Source organism: Pterocles gutturalis, unplaced genomic scaffold (genome assembly GCF_000699245.1).
Source record: "Pterocles gutturalis isolate BGI_N339 unplaced genomic scaffold, ASM69924v1 scaffold38291, whole genome shotgun sequence".
NCBI lineage: Eukaryota > Metazoa > Chordata > Aves > Pterocliformes > Pteroclidae > Pterocles > Pterocles gutturalis.
In genome coordinates this window covers 6,879-25,663 of record NW_010106817.1, presented here as the reverse complement: position 1 = coordinate 25,663, position 18,785 = coordinate 6,879, and the positions used below count along the sequence as shown (strand labels likewise).

At 36.0% G+C, this 18,785-nt stretch overlaps 1 protein-coding gene across 1 annotated transcript in view; it reads right to left on the bottom strand.

Annotated features, from left to right (window-relative positions):
* Nucleotides 1-1,020: 1,020 nt before the first annotated feature.
* Nucleotides 1,021-18,785, bottom strand: part of SACS (sacsin molecular chaperone) — a 22,359-nt gene continuing 4,594 nt past the window's right edge. The window contains 3 exon segments of the mRNA XM_010087907.1: nt 1,021-10,038; nt 10,041-12,809; nt 16,822-16,913. Of these exon segments, the coding sequence (XP_010086209.1) occupies nt 1,262-10,038; nt 10,041-12,809; nt 16,822-16,913 (11,638 nt within the window). The 3' untranslated portion in view covers nt 1,021-1,261.

Here is an 18,785-nt window from a genome sequence, read left to right as displayed (position 1 = left end):
GGCTGATCCAGCAAAGAAAAATCCTTCCATTTGGCATTATTCTTCCATATTTTTTTTATTTTTTTATTTTTTTTACAAATAGCTAATGTTGAACATATTGCATGGCATTACCAAAAGTATTACAAACTATAAAAGAAAGCATGTGAACTAAAAACCAGACTTCTCTGGGGCCGTAGTGAACAACAAAATAAAAAGAGCATTACATTGCAGCACCTTTAAACATGTAACAAAAACCAGTGCTCAGTGTACACCAAAAATGGGTTACTGAATTGTACTATCATCAATGTTTGTTTGTGGAAAAATATATATATATGTACACGCACAAAGGCACACACCCAGGGGGGGAAAAAACCAAACAAACCCTCAAGCATTTAGACATCTGAAAACTGAGTTTTGCTGTTCAAAAAAAAAAAAGATAAACCACCGTATAATAAGGTTGATCAATTTTATATCATCCACATGCAATTTTAATTAAACAAAACCTGACAGGCTCGAAAAAACAAAGTAAATTAAATATTTAATTATTTTATAATAAAGTAAATGCAATCAATGCATGACATGAAGCTGCATGTTAAATCAAGTATCATTATTCAGCATTAAAATAACTGTACCAGTTCACAGGTACTAAACTATCCTTTAAATGTTCACAATGTGATGCGGCAGCAAATTTATCATCAGATCCAGCTGATAAGGGTACTACTATGAGTGACATGAATGTCCACAGAACATAAAAGAATACAGAAATGCTTTGGAGCAATACCTCCAAAATTATTCCAATTTCAATCCCACCTCCCATTTCATAGTTTGTCCAGTCTTAAGATAAGTACATTGAAAACTGACATTACCATTTTGGAAATATTATATTATATGAAATGAAATCTAATAAGGAGTTATAATTACAGGCGTCGTCTAACAGAAAGCTAAGCTTTGGTTATATAAAGTGCAGTTCAATAATACACCAATTAATCACAATATTGTACATACAGCTAATTTTTGCAGCTCAGTTTCCCTGCAAATTTAAAAAACCATTCATGTTTTACAGTTTGATTATACAGCAGGCTCAGTTAAAAAGAAAATCCCATTTCAATAAATTTTAATTCTAAGTAATTCAGTACCATCCATCTTTGTGCACTATGCTTCTGAACTGCTTGGAAATGGGTAACCTCTTGGACGTTCAGTAATCTGCACAATCACATTTGTATCCCGGCATGTGAAATACCTAAGCTCTTGACAAAGCAGTTCCCTAACCTCTTCAAATCTCTTATACTTTTTGTTGTATAAAGTTTTCAAGTTTTATTATGATACAAGCAGTACATTCCATCACTCTCATAGCAACTTCTGAAGTAAACCTATCATTGGGAATCTGTGGAAAAGGAAGTAAGTCAGGATACCTAGTTTTTAAGCTATCTACTCCATAAGCTTCCAATGTCTGAACATCATTTGTAAGCCCTTCAAGTTGCTGACTATATTCCTCTATTTTCTGTGCAAGGGCTGCTGGTTTTACATCTTTGTCTGACTTGCCCTTCACAGCATAGTCAGCTGCAATCAAGGCTAGTTTAGTAGAAAGGTAGCATTTAAAGCACACCCACTCATTGGCATTTTTATGAAGGTCATTTCTTGCAGCTGAAAAGTTAGCTCGGGCCTGCCTAAGCCATCGACGTGCCTCTACAGGATTGCCAACAGACCTGAATGTAGGTGGGACGAAAAAGCGTTGTGAGAAAGATGGCCCCGTGGAAGATGGACACTTTTCTTTATACTGTTGCCTTTCAGATTTGTGGCTTGTTGCTTCTTGATTCCATGAAGTATAAAACCTCTGAAATGAAAATTTATCTGACTGAAATCGAGAAGCAGAGGATGAAAATGGTCTTCTTGAGGCTCTGTCCATATTTTGATCCATAAAGGCCCGTTTTTCTAGCCTGTTAATCTCATTCTGTAAATGTTTGAAAACTTCATTAGCTATATCAAGATTCTCTGCATTTTTATCTGGATGCCATTTAAGATACAGCCTCCTAATAATCTTTTTTCTTTCAGATTCTGGAAGCTTCCAAGCCTGTTCAATCACAGATGTCACTTCTCTTAATATTTCTGGCAATGAGTTTGACTTTATCTTTTTTGGAGAGTGATGTTTTGCAGACATTGTTTTGTGGCTCTCTCTACCAGTGAACAGAGGTGGAACTGTCCTCGGTCCATGTGCTGGAAATTCTGTAGGACTGGTTGGGGTAGAAGGTGTGCTGTCCCTGCCTTGAGAACTTTCCTCCGGTCTTGAAAATTTGTACAAGTCAAGAGAGCTCACTATTTTATATTCACTATATCCAATATCAATCTGGTAAATCTTCCCTAGAAAACTCGGACTTTCATCATCTTCTCTTTCTACTTCTTGTACAATGATTGCATAGGTATAAGTTGGTTGATATGATCCATATATATCACCACCTTCAGCATCAACAAGGTAACCAACATATTCACCAGGATAAAATACATTCATTGGATCCATAAGAAGTGTATAGTGAATTTCAGCTGGTATAGGAGTGCCAGGTGTTGGTAGTTCAAGTTTTGACGGCTCAGAAGAGTCGTACTTCACTCCTAAACTGTCGAGCTTCTCACTGATCCGGTAAATATCATTACAACCCAGCATGGCAATTAAATATGAGGTATCAGAAATCAGGTTGTCAGTTGCAGATTTTAAGGTCATTGCTAATGCTAAAAGGAAATTTATGTCTTTGCTGTCAGAATGCTGTATATAAAGCAATATTACCGCATTTCCATATCTCTTCAAGAAAGCAAATGTTTCACTTTTGCTGTGGGGAATAGGAGCAAAACCTTTAACTCTTAACGTTGTTTGCAACTTCTCAAAACAGGAAACTTTCAAACCTTCTCGCAAAGCTTTGCAAAGTCTTATTGCTTTTTCTTCATTAGCTAAAAAAGCATTGTCATTTTCATGCTTCATAATTCTAATTAGTCCTGTGATGAACTGTTCCGAAGACAACAGTAACTGTAACCTTCCTTGCAAAGAACATAATGCTCCAAACTGGCAAATTTTAGGAGACTCTTCATCCAGCTGTTCTTCAAGAATACTACTAAGTAAGCGAGGCCTCAGTTTCTGAGGGAATAACATTATCAATTTAGTATGAAAACCATGGTCTTTGCCTAAGTAACACTGGCTAAGATCAACAAGCATTTGCACACCAATGTTACCTTGTATTCTGCTTTTGTAGTGGGGTGCATCATCAAAAACTAAGATACTAGACTTTACCAACCTCCCATCTTGACTGGGAAGATAAAGGGCAAAATCCCTCATATTCTCAAGGTCACTCCTAACCTTGACAGAATCATTCTGAAGACTTTTGAACAGGCCAGAAACTACTCTTTTAACTGTGCGCATTTCATTAGGATCCAATTGCTTTCCTTCTGAGCTCTTGAATATACGACCTAGAACTTCAACATACTGCTTTGTTGAAATAATATCTTCAGTACCCAAATGTTTAAATAACTGGTGGAAAGTACCAAGTTCTAAAGGAAGCTTGTAAAGATAAGGTTTAAAATCAGATTCATACTCGAGGTTTATTACCACCTCTTCAGGCTTAAGGAGCTTCCAGCCTTCTTCCACCATTACAAAAGAAACTCCTCGAAGCTGAAAGCGGAATTCCCTTTTCTCTGTACTAAGAAATTCATAAATGCTTCTTAAGACTTTGGCCCTAGTTTTCACCATGTCCTCATCCAAAGTTGTTATATTGCATATGTTCCTGCAGTTGTTGATAACTTTGTCCAGGGGAGGGTCCAAATTAACATTCAGCATAGTTAAAACTTGTTCAAGTTGTTCTTGTGCACCCAGACTACTTCCTTCTTGCTCTTTGATACTTAAAGGTGTTGCTTTCTCTGGAAGAATGGGACATGAAGTCCACAGCAACTGCAACACATCAGTCTGTTTGAATTTAGGATTCACCTGTGCTCCGTTGAATCGTATGAGAGGAAGTGTCCCATTAACTTCTTGATACTGAGGATGAAATCTAACAAATTCTGCTGGAGCTCGCTCAGGGCACAGAAAAGGAATTAATGACAATTCTTTCAGAAAATTTCCTGACAAAAGGTCAGTTCTTTCTTGAAATATATGATGAAGGAGAACATCAACAGTATTTTGTAGTGTTTCTTTAGACCAGTTTTCTGTATTCGCTCGCATGCTTATCTCCTTAGCAAACTGTAGTAACTGTTGCTGTGAAATTATGAATTTCAATCCAATATGTCGGAGAAAAGTTACCCATGATGGAAGGAATGCAGCTTGATTTTTCGGTTTTGTAAGTTGCTCTAGTTTCTTAAAAAAATCTTGAGGTATAAAGAATTTTTCAGGAAGCATAACTTCAAAGACTTTTACAGTCCTGTCATAAAAATATTTTGCAGGTTTTAATCTATTACTTGCATCATGAATGATCAAAATACTTTCAAGCTTTTCAAAGAGCTGTTCTTTAATTTCTGAAGTTTCTTCAATGCTAGTTAGCCTATTCTTTAAGTAGATCAAGTGTTCTAATTTTGCATCGTAAGACAGACTTTCAATTTTTGGCAAAAGATGTTTCAAGTACACTTCAAGATCATCCACAGAGACACAGCCAAGCACAGTATACAAATCTTTCAAATGAACCTTCTCCTCAAGAAAAGCTGATGAAGTTGACTGTGTCCATCTGTCTACTTCTACTGATGGGATGCTTTTCGTGAGGACGTAACAAGTCCCATATTTTGAAATGCTGATGTATCGGCCACTGATTGATTTATAACATGGAAGAGACTTTAAAATTTTAATGTCATCCTGAGATGTCAAATGACATAAATTGCAATTGAAGTACATTAAGAGAGCCTCAAAGTCACTTTCTGCTAACTTTTCAGTCCTAAAAGTTGATGTCTGTACCATATATTGTATGGCTTTCAGAATGCTTGAAGGATTATCTATATTTGCTGTATATCCTGACAACAAAGGCACTAAAGCACTGTCTTTGGAGCAAATTTTGTTCAATGCCAGCTGAATGCAGCCTGTTTTCATTAAAGCATGAAAGACTTTATCACTCTGAGCATTTGGAAAAACAGCTATATGCATAATGCTGAGGGGAAGCAAAACATCACACTCTGGCACAACAAGATGACTAGCTGAAACAGTAAATTTTACACCTGGGAGCAAGGTCCAGTCCTTCAAAGTTTCAACAACATCATCGAATTTTGCTTGCGTATCATCTTGCTCTTCCTTACTATTTATAGACTCACCAATAAAATGCCAGGCATTTTTAAGCCAAGATTCACTTGCAAAGTTTTCCTTCCACTTCATACAATTTCTAGTTTTATATTCTCTAGGCAACACAGATAATAACAATTCAGCAAAACTGGTGATATCAAAGACTTTCGCTACTTCGCTGTTAAGTAAAATGCTGTTGTATCTCAAATACAGTGTGTTCATGAAGAGATCCTTGCGAGATGGAATCAGTTCATGGTATGTTGTTAAGAACTTTGGTCGCTTTGAATCAAAAATTTGCAAAACATTATCAAGAGTAATAAGGAGTGGCAAGCCCTCAATTTGGATTTCATTTTCTTCTGCATCTTTAAAACAGTAGTCAACCAGAAGTTTGAGACTATGGAAGAGTTTCAAATTTGTCTGCTGAAGACGACAGGGTAACTTTCCAATGTGGCAATTAGAGTCTGGAAAAGAGAATGTCATCAAAAATAACCGGACATCAGCAGGTGTCACATAGGTGACAGGAATATCTGCATCTACCAAACAGTGGTAAAGGTTTGCCGTTTCATCACAATTATATACTAAATTAAATCCAATTTCTAACAGTAAATGCTTGAGTCTGTAAACATTTTCAGCCACTGTCTTCCGCGTTGTGATGTTGTATTCTGTATTTTTGAGATGCTGCAATTCATCTTGTAGTAAATTGTCAAAGAATGGCCTACCTTTGTTCACAGTAGACATGTTAACCCAAGTGATGATAACAGCAGAATGCAAATCAGAACCATCAACATTTGGAGCTCGCATAACAGGCAAAAGACGCTTCAAATCTTCATAAATGCAACTGTAAACTGCTTTCACTAAACAATACCAATCTGGCTGAATATCAAGTCTATTAACTGGAAAAAAGGATAAAAATTTTTTTAAAGTGTCTTTCACAACATGAACAGGTGTGTTTTGCAGTACTGATACTGTAGGATCAGTGCCTGGAAAATACCGTTTCTTCAGCTGAATCAGCAGTTCAACGTAGGCAGGTGCTATCAGTGCTGTCATTAGGCTACTATTCCAGTCACTTCTTACTCCAACACCATTATCATCACGCCATAGATTTCTTCGTGCAGAATCCAGAGCAAAGTGTCCATTCACATGAAAAGGTAACCCAGTTTCTAAAGACAATGGTAAGAAACAGAATGCTCTGTGGGGTTTTTTGTAATTGTGAGTAATGCAAGCTGCTACCCCGCCACGTGGAAAAAGAGTAATGTCCTCATTCTTGTGGGCTGAAACCACACTTTTGGATACCTTTTCCATAGCAGAAAAGCCTGACCTGTTACAAATTAACCAAGTTGTTAGATTTCCTTCAGAGTCTTCAGTATCCATTGTGTAAGTAATCTGCTGCACAGGTATTTCGCTTAGCTGTTTTTTTTTAGTTACACTGTCAATTACAGATGCATGGAATTGCTTTCGTTTTAGTCTGTCTCCATCAGTGATTTTGCCTTGTACAGAATACAACACATTCAGTGCTCCTGTTGTTTTTTCTATCTCACAAATTGAAATTTTTTCCATATGGTTCAAAAACATTAAGAGTTCTGCTCCGTCTGTATGCAGTTTATCTAAAAGATTTTGGACCATTCTATCTGAGCATGGAACAGAGGAAATTTCTGATACTTTTGCCATTTCTCCATTTCGAAGAGGAAACCTAAACATTGTGCAATTATCCAGTTTAAAGTGATCTCCTAAGTAGAGGTCCAGCACATCTGAGAACTGTGTTCTGAAATCTGCATCTAAATCTCTAAACATGCGGCCAGGACTTGTTGATGTTGAACCTGGTGCATATCTAGCATGAGGATCAAAAATACAAAGTATATCATTGCCAGATATGAAAGAAGGGCAATCGGTAATGTGATAAACAGAATTGAAACCTATACCATATTGTCCAGTTTTACAGGGATTTCCTACTTTTGTACCTTTTCCAAGGTTCTGAATTCCTCGGATATCATCTTCTGTAAAAGGCTGATTGTTGTAAACACACAGTGCTGGTCCTTGAAGTGGTGCCCATTTCTCATCAAATATTCTATCAGATGGATGTTGTCTAGGATCAAACACAAAACAGATCTCTGTAGCTTTTGCATCATCTGCATTCTGAAGCAGCTCTTTCAGCATTTCTTTTTCTGAAGGGTAGGCATTAAGAATGCTTTTAATTCTACTTGTCAATTTTTCCTTCTGTCCAAATTCTGTTCCAAGGGCAGTAAAACAGATATTGGATGCATATCTTTCTAAAGCTTTATGGCGTTTTGGTATTGCTCCAAGCTTTACTGCAACTTCTCTAGGAATATCACCATGACAATATTTAACAGTTGTGTCTTTAACTTTAATCCATGGACAGTCATTATAACACAAAGATTTGGCAGGCAGAAGTGCAAGACGAGTATCGGGTAACAAAATCTCACCATACTTTTTCTCACAAAATTCCTGCTTCTTCTCTCTAATGAGGCCCCATATTCCTTCACTAATTATTCTCCGGCAAAGCTGAAAGTTGTCTTCTGTTAGTTGTTTGGTACCTCTTTCCTGATTTATTAATTCCAGAACTACAGCAAAATCTTCAACTGCAAAAGCCTGTCTTACACCTACACTTTCAAATAATTCACGGAAACTATTTTTGTATTTATTAGGCAACTGATAGAGATAGGGTGCTGCTTCAAAATTCAAATGAAAAGACACTTTTGGTGGATCAACATACACATTTTCAACCAGAATAAAACTACGGTTTGTCAGTTGTTCAATTATCATAGCTTTTGCTGATTCATTCTGTAACATTGCTTCATGTAGATATTTGTAACAAGCATTAGTGATATTTTCTTGATATAATGTGATTCCATCAAATGACTTTGCAACTTCTTCTAACTGACTGATGACCAAATTAACAGCTGGTTTCTTTAGTAAACCCAAAAATTCTTTGACAGCTAATGACAAAGCACCACAACCTTTAAAAGAGTGGGAACTTTCATTAAGAATTGGTTGTATTAGGCAAACTGTATCTTGATGGTCAGCAGTGAAAAGATCAGTTGCTGAAAACATTGCTTCAGGCTGAAAATCACTGCCTTTCCAGTGCAGCGAGAAGCCTGCTGGTTTGCTAAGAAAAGGAAGGAAAGGGATGGTTTGACATTTTGCAGCGAATTCTTTAGCTCTAGGGTCCCTAGATTTTAGTTTTTCATCAATAAGACTCAATACAATACTGCTTCTGAGACAAGCTGCAGCATGGTCACTCTTGTTAATTTCGGCTACTGACTCTGCACGTTCTATCAGATCTTCCCATAAAATATCATCTTTAGCCATTCCCAACTGAACAAGTTTAACCAAAATAACTGGGTTAAGATAATCCTGTGTGGTGCCGTAAGGAAACCTTCCATCTTCAGCATCATATAACTTTGCAACTCTTCCTTCAGGATGGATCAGTCTTGATGGTGTAACTAATGGATGTCCATCCAATGAACAGGGAATACATGGAGTAACATGAAGAATTCCTGAGAACTCCTCAACTTTTTCATTGAGAACATAATGCATCAAAGGATCACGCAGCTCTGCATCAATCTCCTGAACATTAGGAAAAAATACCTCAGAAAAGAACTGTTTCTCAGAGAACGTGTTCTCCAATAATACGTATTTGCATCCTGCTTCTTCAAATCCAGTCTTTACCCAGGAAGGGAGATCAACAGCACACAGATTTTTGGAACTAGTTTTTTTAAGGTATTTCAGAAAGATCTTAAAGGCTGACGGTCCAACATCTGGTCGTTTCAGTACAGAGTCATCTAAGAACCTTACATTCTTCATGGAAACCCAAGAGAAACCATCAGAAAACACTTTGATCCCTTCTTTGCCTTTCATATGAGCTATGTCTTCATAAAACCCTTGACAAATGACAGAAAAATCATCATGAACTGAATCAGGATCTGGCCACACTGCACAGTAACTGTAGTCAACTAGCTCGCCATTGATTGCCATGTCACGTAGAACACAAAGGGCTTCTATGTAGGCTTTTACAATAACATGCCTCATGAATATTGTGTTCCATCTTCCTTTTGTGTCTGTTTTCCAGATTTCTTTACGATTTGAAGTAACTGCAAAGCAGCCATTTATATGAAGAGGTAAGCCTGTTTTTATTCGTAGAGGTAAATAGCAGAATACTTCACCTAGGTTGTTGCAATTAGGTTTCACAATCCACTTCTGATCCTGGGTTTCAGATAGCAACACTCCTACCCCACCACAGGGAACAAGACCTAGTCTTCGTCCACTTTCATGTAATGAAAATTTTAAAGCATCTCCAGTGTCCATACAAGAACATATAAGCCATGTTGTTGAATCTACTGTTTTCTGTGGCAATTCATCAGCTGATCTTTTTACCTGTCCTGATTTAGCCGTTTCAAAGAAAGAAGCTGGATCATCTTCTGTACCTCTGAAAAGCGGAGACTGTAAATCAGCAATCCGCCTAAATACATGGTGAAATTCTTCTACTACTATCTGTAAGATACATGAGGACTTTGGTGTTTCAGAGGGCAGCTTTTTACTACTGCTGCTGCAGACCTTCATGAGTTTAGCTGCTTCCTTTAAAACACTTACATTTGGTGCAGTCAAGGCTTTGGAAGAACACACTTTTTTTTTCATAGTCACAACATCTTGGGCAACTCCAGGATCATCTGCCTCAATTTTCAAGTATTTCAAAACCATTGAATTTACACTCTGAGCAAATATTATCAGTCTATGACCACAAATGCTAAATTCATCCACAAGAGAGTAAATGTCTGCTGTATTGTAACATGCACTGCTGACTTCACTTGCTGAGTTCTAAAGGATAGCCTGAAAAGCGTTCCTTTGTAGCTGTAAGGAGATTCTACAGTCAGTGGTAGCTGGCAACCAAAAACTCCTATAAATGGCTTAAACTGATTGGGAAATTTTCGCAGCCTCTTCTGCTGTTTACTCCAGTTGATTTTGATCCCAGGGTTAGATTTATCTCTAATATGCTTACTGATATGGTTAACATTTGGATCAAACATAATCATGAACTCGCGGCTCAAAATAATAGGAACATCAGTGATGTGATAAACAGAATTAAATCCCAGTCCAAATTTTCCTACTTTGTCAACTTCACTCCTTTTTAATGACTCTCCTAATCGAGTTATATTTAGGAAATCAGAGTCAGAAAATACAGAATTATTGAATGACCACAAAGCTGGACCATGACATGCTGCCATTCCTGGATCCAGAAGATTCTCTCTTATATCCATATTTCTTCTCATGTCAATCAGGAAATTACATTCTGTTGCATTAGCATCATCAGCATTTTGAAGAAGCTCTTTAAAGATATCTGAAATGGAAGGGTATTCTTCCAAAATGTTTTTAATTCTTACAGTCAGAGGCTCTCTTTGCCCAGACTGCTCAAATCCCATATTTTCTGGATTAATCAATCTTGTGCTAAGGCATGGGACATTTAACCACTCAGCAGTTTTCATTGGTATGTCTTCATGCACCAGAATTATTGGTTCAACAGAATCTTCAAGCAAATCATTTAAGTCATCAACTTTGATATCACAATAACAGCACTCATGAATTGGCCTCATTGCAAGTTTATAAGGAAGTTTGCCACTGTACAGTGGCATGGGCGTATGCATGCTTGCAGGAATCTGATTGCTGTACAGCCATCTTATGATGCTCAACATAATGTGAAGATTTTGTTTACTCTCTTGTTCCGAGAGAGACTGCTCACTTTTTAGATATATTTTCTGAATGACCATAGAAACATGGTCTGGTGTTAACTGTTCAATTGAACCACAACATTTAAACAACTGATGGAACCTCGCCATTGTTTTTGGCACATAATGTAGGTAAGGCTGGAGATCAAGATCAGGTACTGACTTTATTACTGCTTGTGTGAGGGGGCAAAATGTTTTACCTGTCCAAACCCAGGGAAATTTCAGGGCTTTAAAAGCTTCTTTGCCTTCTTCGAGATGATCATGCATAAATCCATAAATCTCAAGCAAGATATGCTGAAATTGATAATAGTCCTCATCACTGAAGGTTTTAGAACTGTGCCAATCGACCACCACCTTGAAATGTTTTAAGACTGCTTTTATGCTGGGCTTGGTGGGGATGCCAAGTGCTTGTTCTATATCCAACAGCATGTTTTCTACAAGAGGAACCGAGGAACCAACTAAAATTGCATGAGAGACATCACACATTTCTGGTGGCAAACATAGATTACAATAATCTCCCTTCCAAACTAAGGATCCTGGATAATTTGGAGGTCTTTCCTTACAGGCGGGAATCCATTTTATTTTTTTCAGTGCAGCTTTTGTTTCAGATGAGTGAAGCAGTGTATGGTTTTTGTTCAAAATCATCAAGAGTGTTCTAGCTTTTCTTAACAGCAAATCATGACTGGTGTCAGAGTTAGCATGCAAACTTTCAATTTTACTTGCCACTCTCATAACATCACTTTCCTCAAGGCTGGCCTCATTTCTTAAGCCTATTTGTCTCAGAGAATGAAGAATATCTGAAGATGTAAAAATAATAGGGGGGAAGCAAATTTCCTCCTCAGTATAAAACAAATTTTGCAGAAGTTCTACCTCAGGATCAAAGAGTTCGTTTGCTGACACTATCTTTTCCTCAGAAATCTTAATAAACTTTAGTGATGTCAGCCAATCTATCACATCTGTATTCTCATTTTTCAGAAAAGTCAGATTTTCAAGAATCCATTGCATTATCTGTGTTGTTTCATCATATGAATAAAAATCACTTCTTATGTCTTGTATAACAAACTTCAAGCAATCTGTGCTCTTTAGCTGTTCTATTTTCAGCAGGTTAGCTAAGCGAATAGTAGCTTCATCACTACTGTCAATTATTGGAATAGAAAATCTTAGACCAGGAGGAATTTTGGCAGTGTGGTGTAATACCTTACTACCTTTTAGCCCAAGAAAAACAGGGACACTTTCATCAGATGATTTTTCAATTTTTTTAAATATCATCAATTCCTGAATAATTCTTCTCTCTTTTTCACTTGCATCAGTTAAACTAGCTAAGAATGCCCTAAGAGCATCTTTATGTGTTGATGGGAATGACGCAACCTGATTGCATAGTTTCTGTAAGGACATTTTTTCCATTATTTGTAAAACAGCACTTGGTAATGGTGGATGCACATATTTTTTAATAAGTGGATGTTGGATAGAAGCATCCAGCTTCTTAAGTACAACTCCACCAACTTCCTCAATAATATCAGCTAAATATTCTGGGAGCTGAGTCTCAGATTCATCTTCCAGAACGATAGGTGATGGATTCCTAAATCTAATCAGTTCCACTGATGTTTGGTTTTCCTCCAGCAGTGTCTTAGGGATAAGGGGCATGTCATCAAACACACTTAAGTCATCAGAAAAATGTATGTATAGGTTCTTCCACACCATCTTAAGCCAGGAAACTGATGGGTGATTTTTGTCTTCCAAACCTGGATACCACTGTACCACCATGTCTCTGCCAGGCCACACGCTGTTCATAACTTCTTTAATGAGTCGGGAAAATCTTTCTGGGTTCAGAAGCTGCAGCTGAGTGCATGGTCTTCCTGAAATTATAGCAAAAGGGGAAAGCCATGAAAATCACAGAAAAAAAACCCTAACTTGTGCCGTGCCTTTTCTTTTTGTGGAAAAAACTGTTTGTTAAACAGAACTGCAGATACCAGCTCCCCTTGCTTTTAGGAGTTAATTAAAAGCTAATACATTCCATATTAGTATTAAAAATAAAAACAAATTGAAAACTATCAATATGTTATTGCATTTGTTAGTTTGACACAAGAGTTCTCAGGCATACATAGCAAATATGGATTTACAATCAAAGTAGAAGCTTCAAATGTATTTTTTAATTTGGTTGGTTCTTTACACGACTTATTTGCCTAGTAGTAAATAACAATCTAATCCATTATTTCTTTGTCTATAATTCCAAAGATTCAAACAGATTTGAAATATTATTTATTAGATACAACAAAGAGCAGCTCAGGTGCAGATGATCTTACACTAAACCTGAGAAGCAACGTGACTCAGTTGGGCAAGAAGTGCTGAAACCAAGTTTAGATGCATATGCTTTTATTCTTATTATCAAAGCCCTCAACAAAAGAAATATATGTTAACATTCATGTCTTAATTATCATTAAGACAGCTTGTACCTAAAAACTACAGAATGTCTGGGGGTAAGAAAACAGTATAGAATATAAAAATATCACTACCTCCCAATAACATCAAAAACAATGACAGAAATGGAAGCAAGATTTCTATTTGAATTTCAGATCTCTCTTCCATCTAGATAACACTGCCATTTCCTTAAAAGCAACAGTCTAGATTATTATCTACAGTCCCTGCTCTGTCAGTAGTAAGATATCCCTCAGAAAAAATCCCCCTTTTCATTTCATGCCTACAGAGATACAGATTCTGTTAGTTCTATTCAACAGAAAACACAGATAAACACAGCAGCCTTGGGAAAGTGAGAAGTACTTGCAGCAGTGGACCAGCAAGATAAGAATCTACTTAAAACTAAGCTTAAATCCCGTTACTTAAGCACAGAATTTTTGAAATACCGTTTTAAAATCTATATATGTGATCTTAAAATACTAGAAATCTCCCTGCATGTGAATTTTTTTAAAATATATAAATAAACCAATGCAAATATTGATAATTTCTGTGTAACATAACTACGAGGCTTTCTTCATCAATATGCATTTTCCCCTCAACTGTATTTCAAACACTTTCCATAATTATCTTTGGTAGCTATCTTTTGGCAGCTCTATTTGGCAAGTTTTGTTTGCAAGAAAACTAGGTAATGACAATACCTAAAATTCACACAAATATCAAGCTTCAATCCAAACCAGTACATCTTCAGTTAATAACCATACCTGAAAATCCCCAGAGAAGCTGTTGGGCTAGAATATAATCAAATCCATTTTTAGAAAACATCCTATGAGTTACACATTAATACATTAAGTATAGAAAACAGTTACTAACTAGAAAAATACAGTACATGTTTTACGAGATAAAAATTAAGACCTGGTTGTCTTTGTACAACACAATAAAAAAAAAAATTGCATCCCATCTTCTCAAAGAAATAACACAAGAAAGTTTCTATTTCTGCAAGTGTATCACAAATCTCTGATATAATTTCTACAGCTATGTAAGCAAAATTCTTGACAAGTAAGGTTTCAAAATCTGCCAAAATGCCCTCTAATACTTATTGTTTATAATAACGTACAACTTTCATGGTACTGCAGTTGTACTTTACAATTACACAAAATCTTAGAATGAAGAATAATTTAGGAGGAAGTAGACTGAAAAGTAGACCACTACAATCTTGCCAAGGATTATCTAAAAGTCCTTAAGGATTTCAAGAAGATTTAGAAGAATCCTTCACAAAAATATGTTCTTCTAGTCAATGACAGGCATACAACCTACCTAGAACAAGTCCCTAAAAAAAATTACATTCAAAGAAACTGCCAGAGGAAGAAGAGAGACAGAATCAACACCTTAAATGTGACCAAAAATCTTTCCAGGAACTAAAAAGACTAGATAGATTTCATTGCAACTCAAGAGACAGAGCCTGGAAGTGATGGAATATCCTAAAAGAAGTCAGCAAGGGATTGCTTTATGAATATACAGGGCTTTTTTCATTTTAGTAATCTCTGCTTTTTCTGTTTAAGATGTATCCAAGCATATAGTCTGTCAAACCTGTATTTTATTTTGGTTGTTTTGCTCTGGTTTTTTTAATTTAAGCACAGTTCTGGACTGCTTTGTGACATTCACTTGGAGGAAATTGTCTAGGAAAATACAACTCAAAAGTCAATTTAAAGTATCATCACAAGGAATTGGCATTTTTTAAAGCTAACATTCCTGTCTTCCACACAATCTTCCATCCATCTAGTCTCTCTGTGGCTGTCTTTACCCCATGTATTTCTGTTCTTTTAAAGTCCCAGCAATTACTTCTAGTGTAAACAGTAGTTCTTTATGGCTCTATCCCACATTAAGAATATTCACTGTTTGGATACACAATTTAAAGTAGTCACTACTTGCAACAGTTTATAGTCTGTATTAAAACAAAATAAACTTTAAAAAGTACTGGAGGAAATTAACAGTAAAAAAAAAAAATAAAATAAGCATATTCTACTACAACAATAGACACAACATCCATTCAATAATATGCCCATAAGGCTTTGACAATTCTGCTTTTTAGAATAAAGTTTTCCTTTATAGTATTTTCAGACTTGTTGTTCTTCACATTCAGTGAAAGTCCCAGCACTGATTTCATATCTTCTGTACTATTTATATTATTTTAAATATTCACATTGTTTACTCTGTGCAATAAGTCACTCCCAATTCTGTCAGTCTTTTCACAGATGCGCTGCCATACTTTAAAAATTTATCTTACCTCAGAATTATCTTTTTTTTTAATTATTTTTTATAATGAAGCATTGATCAAACCAAGGAGAAAGGAGTAGGCTTCCAACTGAACAGGAAGAACAATAAACAGAAACCATCTAAAGGACTGAAGGGGTAAAAAGGTCAAATACAGATGGAAACAGAGACTGTGACTGAATGACTAAAAACCCTGATAAAGCGTATCAAGAAAAGCAAATCAAGACAATGATTTATAGTATTTTACATCTGGTTCTAATGTCTTCAGTCTAAAAAAGAATTCTGATTAACTGAGCAATTGAAAAAAAAGAGAGACAAAATATTTTTCTGAAAAGCACATTTTCTAGACATTGAAGAATAGCTCACTGTATACTCATACTATTTAAAAATAAGCTCAAAAAGTGACTTGTTTGCAAATTGTGTTCATGTGAAAAGACTTCTGAGACTGAGATTTCAAATTTACCAATCAAATGCAAAATGAAATGCAAGGGTGGAAAGGTAAATACAGACAAACTCTGAGTAGAAAAGAGGCAAAAAATATTAATTGTGAAGGCGGTTAAACATAGAAGCATCTTATCTACAAATGCAAACTTCTTCACCAAGTCTTTTGATCAGGATTGGAAGTATTTCAGTAGGTCCACATTGACACAACCATAAGCTATGAATTAAGAGTCAGGAAACACTTGACAAAATAATATGCTAGAGTTTGCTTGAGGCTAGATGCTTAAGCTGGTTTCGTCTGGTTTTAAAAAAAAATGCACTGATATCATCATTTCAATCGTGAGATAAGAGATGATCCACAATACCAAAACCATGACATAGCTATTGCATATGCAAATACTACAAATGCAAAATAGAATTCAAACGGTCTTAAGTGGAGGAATAAGATTTTAACAAAATTATTGAACCTTGAATATGTGCTTTACTAGGTGAATATCTATTCTTTCATTGCAAATTTTCATCCTTCTTCCCTTGCCTTTTTGTTCATTTATAATTTTCATTTGTGTCATTTCCAATTCAAACAATATAGTCTGTTGTATCTTAAATGCTTTTTCTAGATAACCAACTTAGATATGTGAACTCAATTTCAAAAGAGACATTACTTTAAACTTGAGTTTAGAATTAGTCTGTTCAAACATTAGAAATCTGTTTCACTATATGAGAATACAAAAGCCATATTACCTCGGCTTTTGGCAGCTTCTTTCAAAGCAGCTAGAACCTCAGGCTTCAGGTCATCAGAAAGTAACCTTCCTTCCAGGCCAGGAAAGAGTGATCTAGCACACCATAAAAAAACAAACAAACAAACAAAACCAAAACACACTTTAGCAAAGCATCTAATTTATTTGTTGCTGAACAGACATCACGCAAAGCGATCACTTATATATGTGGAACAGGGCTTTCAGTGGATGTTTTCTTATAAATGACAAAATCATATATTTAAAAGCAGAGAGTAGTAAGAAATTAAATTTTCCAACTACTCTTCTTTTCAAAGCAGGTCTAAGCAAGTTTTCTTTTGATAGAAAAACTGGGATTAGAAAATTTTCATCTATTAAAAAAAAAGGTAAAATGGCACCTACTGGTCTATGTCTCTTAAAGATTCTATTTGAAAGCATGCAAAAGATATAACACGTCATTCTAGGACTTCACACATATCTCTGAATTCCAAAAGATCTGCAGACAGTGGTTAAGATTATTGTAACCAACAGTCAGCCTCATTGCGCCCTTCCCTTCCTTTATGTTAGTACTTAAAACCAAATACTTCTTCTAGGGCACTGGTCTTCCTGAAATCAAAAATAACTACACAGTTTAATTCTGACAGCAGGTATGTTAAAAACCAACACAGAATCTTGTTCTTCCACAGGTGTTAACAGAAAGAAATTCCATAAGAGCTTATTTCAGCTTTTCAAGCAGGCTCCAAATTTGAAGATGCAAAGAGACAAACTCTTAAGTTGGAAGTGTTTTAAAACATCTATCATAAGCCATTTATCACATTTATAACATTAGAATTAAAGTTAATTCCTTTAGGCAAAGATAGAGGCAAATAAAGCATTACTGGTTTGAATTTCTCTATTATCATAACCAGCAAGTAGATTTATGCCTGGTATAACATCCTTTGTATCAGTTTTACAAAATAACCAAACTAAATCCATTACCAACAGAACATGAATTGAATAAGACAAAGTGGTATCATTAAGTTTCCAAAAAAGTATCTTATAACTAGTCTGAAATAGGGCTGTAACATGTTAGTCTCATCATGGGAATGGTTTTTGTATTAGTATATTTGCTTAACTTCTGGAAGGAGAAACAAAGTGAAAGAACAGCAAAAGAAATATCACCTCACAACAGATGCTGAAGATTTATTTTAATTATTATTTAAAGAAGACACTAGAATCACAGGCTCTGAGCAGCATTAATCCCCTGATAAATAACCTGAATTGTCTAGAACAAGAAAGATTACTGGTTTAGAACATAACAGAAAAAGAACAGCAGCAGACTTGGAAAAAAGCAAACTCCTCTCAAGCAACATGAGAAGACAAGTTACCTGCATCCAACTGCTTCTCTTGAAAATGTGTTGTCTATACATATACTCAAACCTTCTTGAAGACGTGCTGTCTATAAATATTTTCAAACCACAATTTACATAAGGACCTTACTTGGAGCACTTTTTACCTTAATAATAACTATAATGGCACACTCCAACCCACCTCTACTTCCCTTATAAATAGTCCAAATTGCAGAAAAAGCAACAAAGCATATACCAAGTGTCACATTCTCTCATGTTGAGGATCTGAAAATTAGTGTAACTCTGAGGGAACGGAGAAGGAGCAGTGGTTGTGAAGATACGTACGGGTAACACTTCATAAGGAGGAACGGCTACAGGTAAGACATCTGGTGTGTCTGAGCGACTTCAAGCAGTACGTCTTAAGAGATTACTTGGACAAGGGTTCAGATTTTATACATGCATAATCCAGTACAGACATAAAAAGTAGTAGTCACACTTTCTCCCCAGTTACCCTGAGGTCCCTTGTTTCAGGTGGCCTGATCTTCGCTTTCCCCTCCCCAGTGTAAGCACAAGGCTTTTGGCTAATGTAATGTGAACCAAATTGGAACATTTCCTTGCTTATTTCCCAACTGCATAAAATAAT